The 21,581-nt window shown below is 36.5% G+C and overlaps 1 protein-coding gene across 2 annotated transcripts; it reads left to right on the plus strand.

The window, feature by feature from the left end:
• The first annotated feature begins 665 nt into the window (after nucleotides 1-665).
• On the plus strand, nucleotides 666-19,688 carry mybphb (myosin binding protein Hb). Of its 2 annotated transcripts, XM_056270540.1 has the most exons (13): nucleotides 666-1,003; nucleotides 3,061-3,129; nucleotides 3,259-3,393; nucleotides 5,588-5,755; nucleotides 8,932-9,020; nucleotides 10,095-10,290; nucleotides 10,385-10,524; nucleotides 12,226-12,385; nucleotides 13,420-13,556; nucleotides 16,460-16,646; nucleotides 17,803-17,857; nucleotides 18,903-18,944; nucleotides 19,381-19,688. In XM_056270540.1, the coding sequence occupies exons 1-11, from the start codon at nucleotides 727-729 to the stop codon at nucleotides 17,832-17,834; spliced, it is 1,590 nt and encodes a 529-aa protein (XP_056126515.1). In that variant the 5' UTR covers nucleotides 666-726; the 3' UTR covers nucleotides 17,835-17,857; nucleotides 18,903-18,944; nucleotides 19,381-19,688. The 2 variants fall into 2 exon arrangements, with proteins under 2 accessions (XP_056126515.1, XP_056126516.1); XM_056270541.1 differs by lacking the exon at nucleotides 3,061-3,129.
• The last annotated feature ends 1,893 nt before the right edge of the window (nucleotides 19,689-21,581 follow it).

A 21,581-nucleotide genomic window follows, 5' to 3' on the forward strand; every position in this document is an offset into this window, starting at 1 on the left:
GATTACTTTTCCCAAGTAACTAGTAAAGTAGTGCATTTACTTTGATTTCCCATTTATTGACTGACAGCTCTCCTGTCCGCATGTTGAGAGAAATCAGGAGTTAAGTGCAGAGGCGTTGTGTTGTAATTCCTCAAAATCAATTAAAACAGTGAAATACAAACTCAGAACATTCAATATTATACAACCTGTACTAATTAAATATCTGAACACAAATATACTTTATGCATTTAATCTCACTTTATTAACTAATGTCTTTGCTGCTGACCCTCGATGATCCAATTCATCCATACTAATAAGCAAAAATGACTTAAGATAAACATCACATTTGTGCTTCATTTTTTGTTTTTATTGTTGAAGAGTGTTGAACTTTCTTGTTTGAACCATCGAACAAGGTTTCTTTTTTGTCGTTACTAAACATTTAATTGCTGTTGTTGTCTTCATTATGTAATTTGTGTAATTAAATCAGTTTAGTTTGTAGGCCTACTTTTCAAGACACCCTTCCCCCCAACCCGCACACTTCTTATCTGCAGTCAGTGGCACTCTGTACATACAGCTGAAGTGGCCGTGATGTTGAGAGGTCCGTTCACTCCCTCACTAGTCACTTGAAACTCTTGAGGGGAGGAGTTGACCAGCGCCACATGGCCTAGGCTATAAATTTGGGGTGACCCCTCTTCAGACTGAGCCGAAGGACTTACTAAGTCAGAGGGATCCCTGAAGCGGACAAACATGCCGGCGAAACCAGCCCCGATAAAGAAGTCGGCTAAGGCCGCCAAGAAGGAGGAACCCGCGCCCGAACCAGCGCCAGAACCCGTACCTGAGCCCGCACCCGCCGAACCCGCACCCGCTGAAGCTGCTCCAGTGGAGGCCGTCCCAGCAGAAGGTGCTCCGGCCGAGGCCGTCCCAGCTGAAGGTGCACCGGCCGAAGCCGTCCCAGCTGAAGGTGCACCGGTGGAGGCTCCTCCTGCTGAAGCTCCACCAGCAGAACCAGCACCTCCTCCTGCAGGTACTGAGTGCGCATGTGGACCCCAAACTCTTCCATGTTCTTGAAATCAAAGTGCCAAAGTGCAATTCTATGGGTGGATCTCTCTAAGATAGTTCTGTACATAGTTTAAGAGGAACATTTTTGTCATATTTCAGTCAGAAATCATAATTTGCATATTTAAAATCACCATAGTATTAAATAAAAAAAAAATAATACTGCCATGTAGAACCATTTAAATAATAAAAAATATTTTTAGCATTACAGTGGGAATTAAATATTTCCGCATGTGCTTGTCATGAGCATTGTTACTATGCATGTAAAGAAAAAGTCTTGATGGTTGTAAAAAATAGGTGTCATTTCTTTATGCAAAATATAATTTCTTATCTTCTATCTTTGTTGGTGAAATATGACCCTACTTTTGTGAGATCCACTCTATCATTTGCAATAATAAATGCAAACAAACAAGCAATATTAACACAGATGCATGCCATGTAACAATTAACCTTTAATGCGTGAGAACTCGGTGCACATTACTGCTGGAGCCAAGAACTCCTGGAAGCTACTGGGAAAACGCCTGACTACAGCTGATGGGTTAAAAAAAACACCAGTGAGCGTTTACACCTGTTAACCTCTAATGCTGATCATACCAGCTGTTCGCCCTGACCCACCCTGTTCTGCTCATCTACTCGACTTTATTATTTACACTTACAGAAGACAATACAACTTCAAATTAAAATGAATTTCATGGTAACCATATTCTTCTAAAATATCATATTACTTCTGTTATTTTCCTGTAGAGAAATGTACTAAAGCAGTACCACGGTATCAGATAGTATTCATTGATTACTATATTTATTTACACGCTACTCCAAAGCACTTCAGAGAATATACAGGCAATATATTGATATTTACTTCTCACATAAGTGCAGAATAACACACCGTTCCTTTGAAAGCTTTTGTGAAATGCAGACAAAGAAAAGGAATTTAGCCACCAATGCAAAATTCAGAGCTCATGCATGAAACTACTTTTTGATCTTTCGCTATAATCTGCAATAATTTACATGATAATCTGTGTACTTTACTCTCTAACAAGAACAAAGCATGCTTTTCATCACCTGTGCAATTATTATTTTAACCCCAGCTATATCTGCTGAGGCCTTATAAGCCAGAGGTATTTAGAGCTTGTGACAAACACAGACATCTCTATTTACAGTTCCACAGAGAGCTAATATTAATAATAATTTATTTAACCATGATGTTTTGATTAGTCTTTTCCAGTAAGAAGGTAAGTTAATGATTATGGGGAATGCTTCAGTGATTGTTGGTTTTAGAAATATTCTTATGTATTAAAATAATGATACTAGAAGGACACAAAATTAATGAATATAATTCATATATTCCATATATGAATATTCCGTATTCATTATTTATTTGTGTACAGTTTGTTATCATTCAATTATTTAATTTCTTATCATTTTAAACTATATTCACTCAAGATTAAATATACTAAAATGTATTTTAATACAGATAATGTGCACTGTCCATTATCTATGGATGCCTGTAATCTCAAAACGACCCGAAATTGTTTGATGTATCGTTCTACGACTACTTGTTTCTGTTTTGTAAACTATATTCTATGCATGCAAAATGAGCCAAAATGGGCCATTCTAACATTTTACTAACATTTAAAAATGATTTCGCTAAAGGAGCCGCTGCACACGCTGCTGAGGCCTCGCTGATGGTAATAGCCATGGTGAACCAATGCTAAACAGCTACTGTACTTTTACTTGACGCTCTGCATTTATAGTCAAAACACCTGATGCTTCCCAGTACTGAAAAAGTCAAAGTCAACATGAAAGATAGTTTTCGCAACCCATTTTACTTTGTGATATTCAACGTGAAAATAACTTGATCTTGATTTCAGCATGCCAGTATTGATTTCATGTTGACTTTAAAACGCATTTGTCTAATAAAGACTTCGAACTGGGCTATGATTCCATAATTGTTAGACTAAACTAATGCCTGAAGCTCTATTTAAATGCTGCTTGTATTAATGTGCCCTGCCTATTTAACACCAGCTGATGCTGAAGCTCCGCCTGCTGAGGAAGTCAAAGCACCCACACCACCTCCACCTCCCCCACCGGCAGGTAAACCCACGGGAATCCAAACCTTCAGATCACCTCAGTTTCACCCACGCTTTGTGCCATTTCCAATTGTGACATTAAATGGAGAGTCCGATTTTACTTTCAAATATTGAATGTGTGTTTGCTCTCCAGAGCCCACCAGCGAGCCCCTCGAGCTCGGCGTTGAGGATGTCAATGACACTTCAGTCACGATCTCATGGAGACCTCCAGCCACCATTGGAAACTCTGGTCTGGATGGATACACTGTGGAAATCTGCAAGGAAGGAAGTAAGTCGGCAAATCTAAACAAATTCAGCCTTCTTTAGAGGTAGGAAGGGATCAAGACACGTCCAAATCCAATGTTGCATAACCTACTACTAGAACGTTTGGTAACACTTTATTTTACAGTGTCCTTGTTACATGTAGTTACTGTAGTAATAACTATAAATTATTCATAATTACATGCAACTAATCCGAAACCTAACCCTATAGAAAGTCAATCTAGGCTAGTTACTCAGTGTTTAAAGGGGTGGTATAATGTCCTTTTCACAAGATATAAAATAAATCTCTGATGTTCCCAGAGTGTGTATGTGAAGTTTTAGCTCAAAATACCCCATAGATATTTTTATATAGCATGTTAAAGTTGTCACTTTTTGAGGGTGAGCAAAAACGCACCGTTTTGTGTCTGGCCCTTTAAATGCAAATGAGCTGCAGCTCCCGACACAGTGGGCGGAGCTTCAAGAGTGTGTGTGTGTTAGCAGCTCCGATTACCTCACGCAGACACACGCTAAAATGTCAGAAACTGTTCTGCCTTTTATGTTTAATCCGGAGTCAGACAAAGATGGAGAGACTAAGAAGAAGTGACAACATGTAGAATGCAACAGGACATCTCTGAATGGTTAGTTGAGGAATTTATGTTGCTGATGTGGAGTTAACTATCTTCAATTAATTAGCATATTCTGTCAGGATAATCGCTTGTATCGGAACTGTTGTGAGATGCACACAAAGTGACTTTCTATTGCATGTGAAAAGAGGATGCTACAGTTTGTGTTGACTCACAAATGTGCTTGACTACAACAGCTCTTCCTCTTCTCAACATGGACTGCGTGTTCCCGGAGGCGGGGTTTATGTAAATTTAGGGTTAGTGATGTCACTAGCCCAGGAGGAAGCTTGTGTAGTCCCTACCAGCCGTTTGTTGTAGTCCTTAAAAAACGATTTCTTTAAAAGCAAATATCTCCCTTTGCTTTGAACTTTGACCGTTGTACCTTTGCAGATGTTGTTTATGCTCAAACAGCAACACTACACACTAACTACAGTAAAGTTAGAAAAGTGAAATCATAATCAACCACCCATTTAAATGCATAATTACAGTGTAACACGGACACCTTAACTTAAAGTGTAACCGAAAGTTGTTCTAGATATTAAGATAAAAAACGCTGCCTGTTTAGGCATCAACGCTTTCGGTTTCAGACAAGCTTAATAAAACCCTCAATGAGGATTACATTTAAAATCTAAAAGCCTTTTCACTTGATTACAGTAGCCCGCCAAGCACTTGCATTTTGAAATGCCACCTCACAATACTGTACCTTAAATTAAACACGGCACAACGTTCAAATGTGCATTAGCATTTTATTGGCTGGTCAAAACTCTCAGTTGCACCTGTCCCCAATGTGTCAACGGCAGCTTGTACACCCGCCCACCGAAGTTGTGTCCCTATATGGAGTGAGGCATTTCTAGAAGTGCTACACAGAAGTCTGCCAGCAAAACAGGATGACTGTTGCAGTCATGTCAGTCGCACATGTAAAAACAGTTCAACTTGCTCACACAGCATTATGAGTGCAAATAAATTCTGGGGGGAAAAAAGGATATATCCACTCACATATTGATTTGTTCAGGAACAGTGTGAGGAACATAATTTGCAAAATCTGTTCATTTTTTATTTCAATATATATAAAAAAAAATGTATATTCATTTTTGGTAGCGCTTTATTTTACAGTCCTGTTCCCCATGTACATACTATGTACTTATAGTAATTACAATAACTGGGTATTAACTAGGTACCAACCCTGAACCTACACCCTAAACCTAACCTTAAACACGTACTGTAAAATAAAGTGCAACCTATTTTTTAAATAATAATAATAGTTAATTTTTTTTTTTAATTATAGTACTTAAAAATAATAATAATAATGCTTTTAATAATTTTATTAAAATATGGCCTTTCTAAAAAGCAATGTACCGTTAATCAACAATACATTTTTATGATTGTAAATGGGATGCAAATCTTAGATCTAAACTTCTAATTATTAATTGAAAAATGTTTCATTATTTATTTAAATATGGCCCTTTCAAAAGCTTTACAATCAATGTGCAATTAATCAACAATCAATTTTTATGATAATTAATGAGATGCAAATCTTAGATGACCACTTGATACAGATGCTGACCGACTGGATGCTCTTCGTTTTCCTCTCTATTGCAGCTGCTGACTGGAAAGCCGCTAACGAGGAGCTCACCGTGTCCTGCCGTTATGTGATTAAGAACCAGACCACTGGTGACCGGCTGAACATCAGGGTGGTGGCCATGAACGCCGGCGGCCGCAGCCCCCCCGCAGCTCTGCCCGACACCGTCCTGGTCAGAGAGGTCGTGGGTAAGCCAAGCTTTTACTGAAAACACATACACTACTGTAGGCTCTTCTGCACACCATACATTTGATTAAAAATGCAGTCATATTGAGAAATATTATTTTAATTAAAAATCAAATATATATATATATATTCCTTTTGAATATATTTTAAAATATAAGTATTCCTGTTGATGCAAAGCTGAATTTTCTGCATCATTACTCCAGTCTTCAGTGTCACATGATCCTTCAGAAATCACTCTAATATGATGATTTGCTGCTCAAGAAACATTTCTGATGATTATCAGTGTTGAAAACAGATGCTTCATATTTTTGTTGAAACCGTAATTTAAAAAAATGCAGGAGTCTTTGATGAATAGAACATTTTTACTTTTGATCAATTTAATGGACCCTTGCTGAATAAAATATGAAAAGATCTTTAGAATAAACTCTTACGGACCCTAAACTTTTGAATGATAGTGTATCATAGCAACCATTGTAACAATTTCATCTTGGGTGACCACAATGCAATGAAAATAGTGCAACTGCTGATGTAAAGCAAAAACCAAAAGCTTATTCACCTTGTTCTTAATGTAAGAGCAGGCGCCACCATTGTAACTTGATTGTGTCAATGTTTCCGGTCTCATCCGCTTCCATTTATTTTAGCTGTACAAAAAATGTTTAATGTTATTTGTTATTTTAATGTATTATCGTAATCATAAACACGTAAACGTAATTATTTCACCATTTTCAGCATTTTGTTTTTCTTCACATTATTTAGGCTACCTATAGCGACATTCACAGAACATGAATTGCATTACTAAGATGACTTTCATGGATTAAATTAAAGCAACACTAAGTAAGATTTTTTACCTTAAAATAATGTTTCCAAAATGGTTTCAGTGGTTCGTTAAGTCGTAACAGGATGAAAGGCACTTATGCCTCCGCTTTGCGGTCCTATATCTGCTATAACCACGCCAGATCGGGTCGCGTTTCTGTAGTTCTAATGAGACATAAGAAAACTACAAATTTGACTTGCTTTACATCAAGCGTTACAATAGTCATTATTTTGTTTTTCTTCGTTTCTGATGTCGCAATACATCATACTTTCATGAAATCATGCAACATACTCTACCTTGTCTGTGGACATTGTTCATTCCAAAGCCGGCGCTGGATAAACAGAGAGCGTGTGTGTGCGACAGTAGGATGCGGTAGGATAAATTATTTACGACAGCGGTAATGGACAATTCCACTTCCAACCTGTAGGGCGACCGCAGAGGAAAAGTTACTTGGTGTTGCTTTAATATTCATGTGCCAAGCCGAGAAGTTTCATAAATTGTACCCACTCACTTTTCAGATCTAAGCCAGTTTTCTTTGGACATAATTACTGTAAATGTTGGTGCGTAGAGTTACCCTGCTTTTGCCAGCACATGTAGCCGCTCTAAAGATCGGGGGCCACCTCTCATATCTCAAGTATCCTAGACCTCAGAGCTATCTAGAGAGGTGAAACTGGTACCGCGTAAGGCAAACTCCTCATGCTGTTCTACAGGGCCCCCTAATTGGCTCTGAGTGGTTGCCAGTTGTGAAAAATAAATCTAAATAAATCTACCTGACAAGGGTCTGGGTTTAGCATGAAGAGGTGTTGCCTTACACACTTACTCAGATCAGGCAGAAGTCTACAATGTAGAATTATCTGTTGCTGTCGCATATCATAAACGGCACAGTAATATTGTTGCTTTTGCACTGTTGTTAGTTCTACTTTAAGTAGCTTTCAACATCTGAGATATGAAACATTGTGAAGCAACAAGAGGCAGTTAAAGTTGAAGTACTCCACATTCGACCGCATTATCGCAGCCGTTGTTTAAACCAGTTTTTGTGTCCGAATGCTTGCAGTCGCTTTACATACTCCAAGAGTGTCCAGCGTCTAAAGAAAGAAATCATAAATGTAGAATGGAAAGTCAAGCGGGATTGGAATGTAACTTGAATCCGGTCTATGCAAAAGAGGGGGAGGGATATTCTAGCAGATCTCCCGTTAAAGGTCTTCATGCAGCGAAGCATGTCATGAAATGACTTTTCCAATTTAAAAAAAAAAATTAGAAAATGGTTAGTTGGTAAGTGTTGTGCATTAGCAAGGATTATGTGGAGGGGGTTTTACATGGCTTCAAAGCCATTGACAGCTAGCCGCCTGGACCAGTGTCAAGCTACTACTCAAGCTACTCCTTAAAGAGCGATGGCGACAAGTGTGAAAGGTTCAAGTCGGAGGGTGGGATACATTCCCAAATGTTCTCGCTCTGCATGAGGAGTCAAGTGGCATCTAAGGTTACCCCAAGAGACTTTTTAGCTCGCTAGAGATGCTATGTTTATTTAGAGGCATGCTGGAGCCTGTAAGAGTTAGCATTCGGCTAACACTTCGCAGAGTTTTCCAGAGACAAATTCACCATTTTATATGCTGACTAAAATGCAGAGGCTGCCTAATTACATGCATGCATGCACACACAAAAAAACCCATTTTTTTTAAGCATTGAAGGTGCATTGTTAGAAATGAATGTTAAACTGCGATTCTGAGATATACCGGTAGTGTTATTTGTAATTCAGCAGTATTAATGTAACTAAAGATCTCCATCATAAGTTATTGGTGACAGGGGTGTAATAGGACTGATCTATTTAAAGCTGTGATGAGTTCAACAGAAGCACCGTTAGCATGTGGGCTAGCTCAAAGTGTGTCATTGAAATTGACTCTTCATAATGTTTTTAGCCTCTGATTTCCTTCTGTTTTACAGTACATTTGTGCTACTGTTTTGGAAAAGATTTTGGTAGTTTTTGCTGCAGACAGTCTTAGCTGACAACAGCTAAGGATGACATTACAGTTAGCTTGCATTCTCAAAGCCCGGGTCACGGTAAGGTTAGCTTAGTCAGTTTTCTGCTTCACTAACTATAGTGAAATTGTGAAATAAGCACGTTTTTCTTACCTAAAACCAAGGATTTCTCCTCTGTTTTGTTGACTGAGATTAAAAATAAAATGAGTAGGTTCTTTTTCTATAAACCAATAAAATAAGAGCATGTATTTCTTTATAAAAAGTTGTTCTGTCTTTTTGCAATAAGGCACATTAGATCTTATTAATGTAACTTTGCTCATAGTGTTTGAAAGCATACTGTATATACAATGTAATAATGTTATGTACCTCTTTTTTCTCTCCCTTCAGATCGCCCCAAAATCCATCTGCCACGTTCCCTGAGGCAGCGCTACGTGAAAAATCTCGGAGAGAAGATCAACCTTGTTATTCCCTTCAGTGTACGTATTCTCATGAAACAAAAATGTTAAGTTCACTGAAAATGCACGGCGAAGGTAGCTAAATCTAACATTAGCTAAAGCTTGTTTATTTGTCGAACTTAAATAATAAGTGCATGACAATAGATTACTTAAACATAATGATTTAAAATTTACTGTAAAGTATAATTTACTTAAAGCCTATATATATATAGTATATATATAATGGGTAACACTTTACAATAAGGTTTAAGGTTTCATTTGTAAACATTAACTAATGTATTAACTAATATGTATTAACTAATATTTGTCACTGTATTTTTTTCATCTTTGTTAACAGTAGTTAATACAAATACAGTTGTTCGTTGTTTGTTCCTGTTAGTTCACAGTGCATTAATTAATGTTCACAAATACAACTTTTGATTTTAATAATATATTAGTAAGTGTTGAAATGAACATGAACAAAGATTAATTAATGCCGTAGAAGTGCAGTTCATCATTAGTTCATGCTAAAATTAACTAATGGAACCTTATTGTAAAGTGTTACCATATAATGCATTATAAAAGTAATTTGAATGCATTAACAATGCCTTGTAATGCACCTTATAATGTATTGTATGGTCTCATTATAAATAATTATAACCACAGTTATAGCATAAAAAATATAGTATAATGCATTAAAGCATGACAAACAACCGATTTCAGATGTAACAAGGAGCATAATGCATTGGTTACAATTATTTATGGAAAGATACAATGCATTATAACATACATTATGAATACCTTTATAATGCATTATACATAGATTGTTACAAACATTTTTGTACGATATTACAAAGTGCACATTTTAAAAGTGTGTTAAGAAACAGTCATGAAAGTGAACTCTCTTTAAGTGCACTTTATAGCTTATTATTTCATTGATATTATATTATTCACAAGCATACAATATTCTTTATTTGATTTTCAGAGAGGAAGAAGACTAATCAGTCAATTCTGAGTCAGTTTTGAATTAATGGATCTGCTAAAAATGTATTAGGCATATATTAGCACTAGAGTTGCTAATTCTCTGCTATACTTGTCTTATTTTCTAACCTGCAGGGCAAACCACAACCTTCTGTGTCATGGTTAAAGGATGGCCAGCCTATTGATACTAAAAAGGTTAATATTCGCAACAGCGACAAGGACAGCATCTTCTTCATCCGTGCCGCAGAGAGAGTCGACTCCGGCGTGTATGAGATGTGTGTGAAAGTGGACAGCTTTGAGGACAAAGCCGAGATAACTCTGCAGATTGTTGGTAGGTGTTATAAAAGATCTTACACATCATGGACTGTGGTGTATCTTAGTTGCAGGAGTTTTTTCAACAATTGTCTTGTCGACCTGTTCACCAGAGTTGCCTGGACCTCCAGCCAGCATCAAGATCGTGGACACCTGGGGTTTCAATGTTGCTCTGGAGTGGACTGAACCCAAGGATACCGGAAACACAGCAATCACCGGATACACCATCCAGAAGGCCGACAAAAAGACAGGGGTATGAGCTTTTTCAACATTTACTACATACCATGATTACTGTGATGGCAGACATGGTGCCATTGCAATAGCATACTTTTTTGACATTTACCATGCTTGTTACACAAGTTACCATGGTGGTATTCTTGAAAGTGCCTTGGAGAACCATGTAAATCCCATGCTATATTAGAGCTGAAATATTTTTTGGTGTTAAAATGTTTTCTCCTATCCCAGCTCAACAAGCAGAGTTAAGTCAAATCAGCTTTATTTATACAGCGCTGTATACAATACAGATTGTTTCAAAGCAACTTCACTGTGATAAAACAACAGAATCAATGATTCAAACTTTATCCAGATCTAATAAGGCAATTCAGCTCAAGTTCAGCTCAGCTCAAACTCTTAAGTTGGGAAAACATGATTAAGTATGCTAATATATGCCTGATGTATAAAATTATTTATGGTTTATCTTCTCCCCCTCTTGGTCAGTTAGTTCGTATTAGAACAACTGATTATCGCTTTACAAGAGGTGCATTAAGACAAGACTGTATCATACCTCTTAGACGAAGTAAATTTAGTCAGTCTGCCTTTTCTGTCAAAGCTGCACAAGAATGGAATAGTACTCCGACAACTATAAGAGATCTAGACACATATGCTTTGTTTAGGGTTCAATTAAAAAATTGGTTAATCAGTACTCAGATTTGTCAACATTAGAATCTCATATCTGCTAGCCATCCTATTATTGTTTCTATTTTTGCTTGATTGTTTTAATTGATCCAAAACTGTTTAAATAGCTTTTAATGGTATTGTGTAATTATTAAAATTTCTATTATGTATTCTTAATCTTTTTTTTTTTTAGGGTGACTTGTAACATCTTGTCCAGGGACTACGGATGAAAAATAGCCTTTGGCTAATTCTGGTACATTTACAGAAATGTTTTATTAATGTACAATGTCCCTGTCAAACTAAATAAACTAAAAAAATAAAAATAAAAATAAAGTCAGTTCAGTGTGTAAAGTTCATAATTTACGAACTTCAGCTCTGCAGAAGAGACAACTATGACTACGCCATTCATATTTCATTGTTTCAAATAAATATTTTCTTAAAGTCCCCATGAATTCAAAATTGACCATACTTACTTTGTTTGCCTAAATTGATCGTTTTGTGGTGAACAATTCATCCATGCAAGTCAATCCACACAAAAAAAAATTTTGGCTTCGTAATCTTTAATCAAAATCTGAAATGTCCCCTCCCCTCTGCCTTGGAGGACCTTCCCTGATGATGTAGGTTTGACGGTTTGGGTTCTGCTTAACATCCGTAACCACGCCCCTCCAACTGACAGTAGACAGGCTGAATGACAACACCTACTTTTCTAGATCCAATCAGGTGCTAGTTGGGGAAAAAAAGCCACGCCCACTATTTTGCCTCATTTAGTATTCCGTTTCGCTCGGAAATACGTCACAACACTGGAGAAAAGTCGTTTGCAACTTCCGGTTCACGGGGACTTTAAGCGCCCTGTCTAGTCCTTGACCAATGGCGTGAGTTGGGGGCGGGACTTTATGTTTGTTCGATCAGTGGTTGATGGTGGCCGTGTTCGAAAGCATTGTTTATTTATGCAGTTCCTTTCAGATCCAAGTAATCGAATGAAATCACACGAGGAATTGACTTCCACACTGTCAGTAGTCGTGTCTGAAGTTTACTGACCTGAGCTGCTGTGTCTCCACAGGACTGGTTCACAGTACTGGAGCATTATCACAGAATGAATGCCACTATTTCAGACCTGATCATGGGAAACACCTACATCTTCAGGGCCTTTACTGAGAACAAGTGTGGAATCAGCGAAGAGGCCACCGTTACAAAGACCTCAGCCACAATCCAGAAGACAGGTGAATCAACTTTCCTGCATTTCTTATATTTGACAGTTGCTCAGCATCACATGATTCGGCTTAATGTTTCCTATATCTTATATCTGTCTTAAAATATCGCTCAAGTACTTTAGATCCATGTATCATTAGATTTTTATTTTCCTTTTAGTTTGAATAATGCAAAAATAAAACAAGTTTATTTATATAGCACATTTCATACACAATGGTAATTCAAAGTGCTTTACATAGAAGAAATTAAAATAATCAAAACAAATAAGAATAATTAAAACAGTTTAGAATATAAAAATAAAAATAAAGTAATACTGGTCTACGCCAATTTGGGTCACAACTTCTTTTATTTTTCTCTCGGAATCGTTCCTGATGCATCCCTGGCAAACAACCCTATTTTTGTTAGTATCCCTAACTGCCTGATTCACATCGGAGTGAAAAAGTAAATAAATAAATAACCAAAACTAATGCCACATCCTCAAAACAAGACTGGTCTTGTGCATATCTAGATCTTTATTTGTACATCAAAACGTCACAGGCATGCGTGCACTTCCTGCTTCCTTGCAACCTAGCAATCTTGTAAAATCGGTTTCCGTCACGGCATCTGCAGCACTGTTCATGTGGAGTGTCATATTTGCAGCATGATATTTCTGTTTAGGTGTGCATCATGTCATGAAAGTGACGTGGCATCCAGTCTCATGCAGTCTTATTTTGGTACTAAAATGTATATACAATGATAGTTTTTAATTATTTTTTCTTTTTTTCAGTTTTCCATTTAATTTAAAACTGAATTAATTTTAAATTTCAATTATAAGTATTTCATCTAATATTTATATTTTATTTCAGCTTTATTTAAATAACCAATATTTTTAGTAGTTTTAGTAAACGACAATAAGCCTGGTCTTGACATTGATGCATTTGGCATCAATGCATTTGTTTCTTTGCATACAATTTACCTACATTTTTATCACTTGTTGTATTCTCTGGGAATCGAACCCATGAGCTCAGCAATGGCGCCATGCTCTGATCTTTATGATGTGTTTTAGGCATTGAGTACAAGCCTCTAGAGTACAAGGAACACGACTTCAGCGAGCCACCCAAGTTCACCACCTCCCTGGCAGACCGCAGCACTACTGTCGGCTATAACACCAAGCTGCTTTGCTCCGTTAGAGGATTCCCTAAGGTACATGGTTTTTCAAGCATCCATAAGCAGGACCAATTTTCGGGTAATAGTTTGTGAACCGTCATTATTTCTGCTATAGCGATTGATGGCTAATTGCACAGAAATACACACTTTACCTTTAACCCACAAGTTTGATATTGATGTCGCGTGAAAAGTGGTGCAGTGATTCTGTACTAGCTAAAGTAAAATAAGTCTTGAGATTTCAAGTAGTGTTTTTAATCTAAATTGAACTTTAATGCACATGCTTCACAAGCTGAAGATGTTTTGTTCTGTGCATGTATGCATTTTTCCAACTTTCCAATTGGTTGGTTCTTTTTTTAAGCTGCATGCAACTTGCAAAGTTTAAAACTCGTGTTTTAGTGCAGTGGTTGATTGACAGGTGAGTGGGCGGACAGGTGAATGTGAGAGATTGGATCACAAACAATTTGGACCAAATTTTTCGGGCTGTCCTCTTGGGTTCAGATCACCCGAATCACTCCAGGTGTAAACAACCTCTGACTCCTATATCAATCTAATCATTATGAGCAGAGCAGCCTCATGCAATTCATTAATGTGTTCAATTATTCTAAAGATTGTGCTGATGGGCTTTTTGTCATGAAGTCTGTTCCATAATCAACACTTGATCCATTTAGATATGCTCTACAGTTCATGTTTGAGTGACCACTGAAGTGTAGGAATCCACCACTAACATACCACCGGAGATAGTGCAACTCCTAGTGGGATAGATAACTAGACGAGAGACAGCATGGTTTGGATAAGTGGGATTCCTACATCACTATGACGGGATGAGCTTCCAAACAACGATATGTGGAGGCCATGACAGTGAAAGAGTGCATAGCGTTGATCAGCACTCAAAGTTAACACTCACCAAGCGCCAAATGCAAGTAAAAATGGCTTTGGTGAGTAAATAAAACCCCCAGTTGCTTGTAACTCGCAGTAGGAAGGAAAATAAACATAATACAAGTCGTATTGTTGTGTAGCTTTTAGCACAATTGAAAATGGACCATCTGGAATGCCTAGTTTTTATTATCAATACATATATGGAATATTTTTGCATTAAATGGGTCCTGTGATGCTTTTCCACTTTTTCAACTTTAGTCCTTTTACTCCACTCCAAAGGGAGATATTATATTTAACACAATCCCCTTTTCAAGGACTACAACGAATGGCTCGTTTGGACTACAACATGTTTCTTATGAAGTCACAATGGTACTCATTTAAATAAACTCCACCCACAGAATACGCACAAAAGGGTACGAGGCCTGGCCGAGCTGCATTAGAGAAAAAAGAGATGCCGGGGTTTTTTTTCACAACATTTCCAAAACTCATTTGTTTGACCTTCCTAAGGCTGACGAATTTATTTTAAACACTGTTCCTGAACATTATAACCCCAACGTTTATCATATTTTATGGAGAACAGCTTGTTTTCTGTTGCTTTTATAAGCTCTCACTTTTGTAAGAGTTCACCGCTCTTTAGGAACCATAGTTTTGTTATCGATTACTGTTTGTATTACCTTAGTTTTCGACAAATATCACGATTAAATGGTGGATGCCATCATATCTATAATGTATAAGAAAATTACAAAAAACATACTTCCTGTAAAATCCGTGCTCGCAAAGTCTGAGCATGAAATCCGCTCTGGACAATCCTCTTGTTCGTTCACTTTTATCAACGTCAGTGATGTCATTGAAGAACCATTTTTAATTTTACTTTCTGTGAACAGTTCTTAACCTGTTAACTGTCACCCCCCTTTTTTTTTGCATAGACATAAAAATCACTATCCAAACTTAAATGGTTGTAAATTCAGGAATGCTTTGGAATATAGACCTATGTAAAGAAGACATTTAACAGATTATTGTAGAAGTCTAGAAATTATAAAAAATGAAACAGAAAAAAAAGTTATATAAGTTTGAGTTTATGAAATTGTGTAATGTAAAAATATAATTATTAATATTTTATATAAAAAATATATATATTACAAAATATATTTTACTCTAAAACTGCAAGAAAATTAAAGACAAAAATCTGAACAAGTTGTATTCCAAATTTTAGGTTAATATCTCAAAAAATGAGCTTTCAGTAAGATTTTATTCGGGCGCAGTACCCAACAAAGTGATCTGAACCATGTATTTCCATAATTTTCATACAATTTATGAAGTAGACATCCTATTCAGAAGTAGTATGGGTGGTTTGTCAGTATTTGATTTGAATTCAACCTCTAATAAATGCATAAAGACTACGTTATAGCGTTATAGCTCGCAGCCGCATCACAAATCGAGAATCCATACATTTTTCTTTATATTTAAAACATTTTCAGACTTTTTTTTCTCATAAAATGGAATTGGTGTTATCTTTTGAACTCATGACATGAAAACAAACTGAGGTTTCTACCAATCTTTCGTGATTTTTCATGTTTATTGTTATTTCAAAATAAAGGCCTAAATACTCCTAATGAATATGAAATATTCTTGTTGCAAATTGATAAATTACTGCTCCTCTGTAATTTATTTTAGATAACAGCCACAAAATATGAAAACTAGAGACTTTAAGCTTTCAAATGATATATAGTTTGGCAATATTACTTTAGGTTTTTACTAAGATATTATTGTTTTAAACATGCAATGGCAAATGGGCCCGCCGGCGGGTTAAGAGGTTAAAAGATCCATTTTGCCTTAGACTTTCTGTATAGATGTTAAAGGTTCTTCATGGAACCATCAATAGAGAATAGAGGCAATAGATAACTTTTGTTTTTTTAAGAGCTGGCATGTCTAAAAGTTCGTTTTTGGCAATCTATGTGAGAAATGGCTCGTTGCATGATCTTCATCCATGCATTTAAAAGATTTCACTAACTCTAGACTCCAAAAGCGGCATGTTTTCATTGTGTTTTCCAACTTCTTTGCAGCCCAGGGTCGAGTGGATGAAGAATCAGATGATTATTGGTGACGACCCCAAGTACAGGCAAATGAACAACCAGGGCATCTGCTCCCTAGAGATCCGCAAGCCTGGAAACTATGACGGTGGCGTCTACACCTGCAGGGCCAAGAACCAGCACGGAGAGGCCTTGGTCAGCTGCAAACTGGAGGTTAAACGTAAGTCACTATCGTAGACTTACCTCAAGTGTGTTTTTAGGAGTCTGTGATAAGCCTTTAGTATTTTTGATCATGCAAAAATCACGAGTTTGTGATTTAGATTCAGTCTTGATCGACAGCACTGCTCTTCAATTGCCTGTGATAACATTATTTTCATTATTTGCCAAAAAGAGGAGGTTTTGCTGACCACACTGAGACCTCCAGGGTTTTCATGGTCATGGATATTGTTTAAATATCAGGGAATTGTAAGACTCTGATTTAAAGTCAAAAGGCATGAAAAGTCTAATTATCCTCAGCTCCATAATATTTCATGGGCTTGACTTATTCTTTATGCGTGCAGTGTCTGTGAAATCATTTTCTATACAGTAATCGTGAATGACTGGACAAGTTGTGGCCTTTCATTGGTCTAAAAAGACTGAATTAAATTATTATCCATTAGCTGAGATGAATCCAAGGATTTAAATATTCAAAAGGATTGCATTATATTGCACAGATTTTCCAAGAAAAGGAGAATGTACATTACACGCTCCTTGTAAGAGTAGATTTAGTCAAGGCCACATTTTTAACATCTCGATTAACCAATTATGCAGATTATTACTGATGCATTTTATAAATGAAATCGAGAGAATTTAGCTTTTGCTGAAAGAACTCAAATCATGTCTTGCCTATTCATGTAATGATATGAAACAATGTGATGATTAAGAAAAACATGGATTCCAGAGTTCAAATCAAGCTTATATTTATCATGGAAATGCAAGTAGTGCAAGATAAATATGTAAAATTCATGTTGCTGTCAGTGTGTTAGAAACAGGCTTGAATGATTGGGATCAAACGGAGCATCACTTTATGGACATCTAATATCAGTGAAAGCTATGTCAATACAAATGCTCAACCTGATGCGGGAACTCTTTTTATGTTTGTCAAGTTATAACTCTACATGCCTCTGCACTAGGTTGGACACGTTTATTGTTATTGTAAAATGATTTACAGCCTTTTGAAAGGAGAGAGAATGAACATGTCAAAGAGAACAAGAGTCTCCACATGTCTGAGCTAAAACTAGTGTCACTGACGGTTAACACTCGTGTTTGTTTGGGTGACAAATACTGTTCTGAAAGCCAGCAGACTTGAACTGCGTTCTGCTTTTCTTTCCCAACAGAGCCTGTGATTGCTGATGCCGATAAGAAATAAGTTCAACACCCACATTCATACAGGTCAGTCTCTATTTTTAGATATGTTCAGGGGTGTAAAGTACCAGAGTAATTTTACTTCACTGCTATATATAAGTACTACACTACAAAACACTACGTTCAAAAGTTTGCAGTCAGTAAGGGTTTTTGGTAACACTTTATTTTACACGATACATGTACTAGTTTCTATAGTAATTACTATAAATTATACATAATTAAATGTAACTAACCCTAAACCAATCCTACTCCTAACCCTATAGTAAGTACATGTAGTTAATTAATATTACTCAGTACTTAAATGTATTATTACACTGTAACAATGACACCTTAAAATAGTTTTTTTTTTTTTAAATATGACTTTTATTCAGGAAGGATGAATTCAATTCTTCAAAAGTGCCAGTAAAGACATTTATAATGTTACAAAATAACTGCTGTTATTTTCAACATTGGTAATAATCAGAAATGTTCTCGAGCAGCAAATCAGCCTATCAGAATGATTTCTGAAGGATCATGTGACACTGAAGACTGGAGGAAAATTCACAGGAAAAAAATTACAATTGAAAATATATATTCACATAGAAAACATTTATTTGAAATTGTAATCATATTTCACAATATTATCATTTTTAAATATTTCATATTTTTTTGTTTTTGAACAATCTCCCACAATAGAAACCGCTTTGAGAATGTACACTAATTAATTTTTTTTTTGCTTTGGAGAGCCAAAAAGCTATTTGGTTCTCCATCTATTTGGGTCTTGACAAGACATCTGTCTTCCTCTCGAGCCGTGACCTTACATGGGGGACACTAAACTTGGAGATTGCGGCCCCTGCTGCCGGAGGGGTCCGAGTGGCAATTCCCCATAAATTAAACTCGTAATGACTGTATGCGTGTACCGTCGGAGAGACTGAATTACATCCTCCTGACTCGGCACCACTTAGACATCTACTGCTAGATCTCGTCCCAGAAACACACTGTAAAACAGAGTTTGTGTTGCTTGGAGTGTTAGAACTATTTCCAGGCTGTCCTGACACCTGTTCCTTGTTCTTCCTCTCTGCATGCGCTCCAGTCCCAAATAAGGAACAGAAAAATGTGGGATCCCTCTCAAAAGGTGAGAACTCATGCCAGAATGTTCCAGCTCTAACATCAGTTCTGATAAGCCATGTTCAAAGCTGTCTATGCAACTGCATATCAGTGGAGTTCTACATTAATGCAACACGTTTCTATACTTTTGTTGGTGGAAGAATTGTTTATTTTTCTTATCATTTATTATATAAATAATAAAACATGTTCTACAAATTAAACTTTGTAGAAAACGGGTCTTTTATATGCATTAATTCATTCGTTGTTATTATTATTAATATTATTTTTCATATATTTTTTTTTTTTTCCATTTTACCATGGTTAAGAGTGCGAATAACGGTTCATTAACCATTTTAATTAGCGCATTAATATAGAGTTCAACTGAAATAATAATAAAAAATCCCCAAAAGTGTAATTCTTGCAATATATAATTACTAATTTGACCTTTTCTTTCACATTTGTAGGATTGTGATGACGTCTTTTGCTGATGAGAAAAAAATCATGTACATATGAAATAAAAAATAAATATAAAAATTAGACATTTTCCTTTTTTTCATAATTTAATGCTTTGCCTCACAATTATGAAAAAGCTCATTTATTTATTGTATGGACATTTACATCAGCAACTGCCTGTGTGTGACATGTAATGATTCCTGTCTGTGTATCGCCACACGTACTCGTCCCTGACTGTGTCCAGAGATGTAACTCGGATCAAGTCCCATCCGGACTTACAGGAGTGTTTGTTCAATTAAACCATAGCCTTTCATCCACACACATGGTGTCTTTCATTTCATTTTCATTTGTCATCATGTCAGTGCACCGAATGTAACAGTTACAGGAACGTTACAGATTCAATACAAAGATTCAACAGGCGGAGTGACCCTGAACACAGTCTTGGAAGACATTCAGTTGTATGGAAATTATTTCTTACTCTGACGCAAACTTTGTAAAGACACCTTCCCAAGCATCGGAAACTCGACTGAGAGCAGACGGGTTACTGAAGGTCACACACACACACACACACATATTAAGATACATGTGTCCGTGAGAATGCAGAGACTTTCAACAGACTATATGTGCTATGCATGATGTTCATTATCGACTTCTCAGAGTTCCGGTCAGAGAAGCTTAAAGCTTAGTGCTTATTCAGTTTGGCCAGCATCATGAAACACTGTGCCAACACAAATAAAAACAACTTTGTTAAGGTTTATGCTTAATAATATTGCATACAGTAGATCATTTTGAGCAGTTTGGTCCTAAAAACATCAGGCTTTTTATGTAGAGATGACCCTGATTACTTTTCACTGGATCTCATTGATTCACTATGAAACTATTGTACTTATTTTTAAATACAGTTCAATTACATGCATTTCAGGTAGACTTTATATCATAATTATTTCATGGTGAAATCACAGCAGGACTGGATTTAAGGTTAATAAAGCATTGCTTGAGATTAGACTTCTTTGCTTGAGAATTTATAATGCTGGAAATTTCCAAAATGTTTTTTAAATATTCACATAGAATATATGCATTCAGGAAGAATGTAACTAAACTGTAGTTATTGCACATTTCCAGTTAAAATATCGCTCAAAAAAATAATTGTGCTTCTTTTGTGAAGTCGATCTAGTTTTATAGATAAGATTGTTATATTTAAATATAGATGTTTATATTTAAATTTTTTAATCATTTGACATAGACAAAGATGATGATTTACAATAGAATGTGTTTGCAGTGTTTAGATTGTGTGTGTATTTCTAAACAGTAGGTGGCAGCAGCTTTACTGTTTTTAACCCTGATTCAACAGAAGTCATTCACTCACTCAGTATATTCAGAGCAAAGAAACAAAACCCAGCCCAGATCTATCGTCAAACACTGGCTCCGGCCCAAACCCGTGCTGTCTTCCCTACTTAGGCAGCAGCACAGCTGATCCCAATAGAGTTTGGCATTAGCATGTTTATAAACCAAAGGCAAAGTATTTAAATATACAGCATACCGAAATATTGGGTAAGTGAGAGAAATAATCACCGTTTTTCTATGGCCTATAGGTTTGGGACAGAGCCATGCAGTCAGTCGACATTACAGCGGCTCTCTCTGCTGACCGTGTTCAGAACAACACTAATTGCACATGCACATATATATATATATATGTTATAACATTTTCATACTGAATCATGATTGCAAACCATGTTCAAAAATGTTTTTTTAAACATGGGTTTTGGACATGTATCTGTCACGTTTTCAATGTGTTTAGTTCAGTTTTGCGTTCTTGTTTCCCCCTGTCTTTATGATTTTGGTTCAGTCCTGTTAGTTTTCCCGGTCTGTCTAATTAGTAATCCCCATCACCTGAGTTCAGTTAATTATCCCGTTAGTCCTTAGTCCCCGTTCATTTATGCCCTCAGTGTTTGTGGATCGTCGTCCTTGTATGGTTGTTTTCACTGAAGTCCTGGAGTTTTGTTCTTTTGTTCCTGTATGTTCCAGAAAGTTAAATTTGTAAATAAATCAACTATACTGCTATTCCTGTGTCCTTTCAGCTACCTGCAACAACCTGACAGTATCATGGTAGTGCCATTGTAACCTTTAAACCTTGAAATACCATATAAATAGCATCTCTGTTTAGGCACACTGCTGTTGAACAGTTCTGAAAGAAGTCTCTTCAGGCTGCATT

This window comes from Rhinichthys klamathensis, unplaced genomic scaffold, assembly GCF_029890125.1.
Source record: "Rhinichthys klamathensis goyatoka isolate OS25496 unplaced genomic scaffold, OSU_Roscu_1.1 h1tg000303l_1, whole genome shotgun sequence".
NCBI lineage: Eukaryota > Metazoa > Chordata > Actinopteri > Cypriniformes > Leuciscidae > Rhinichthys > Rhinichthys klamathensis.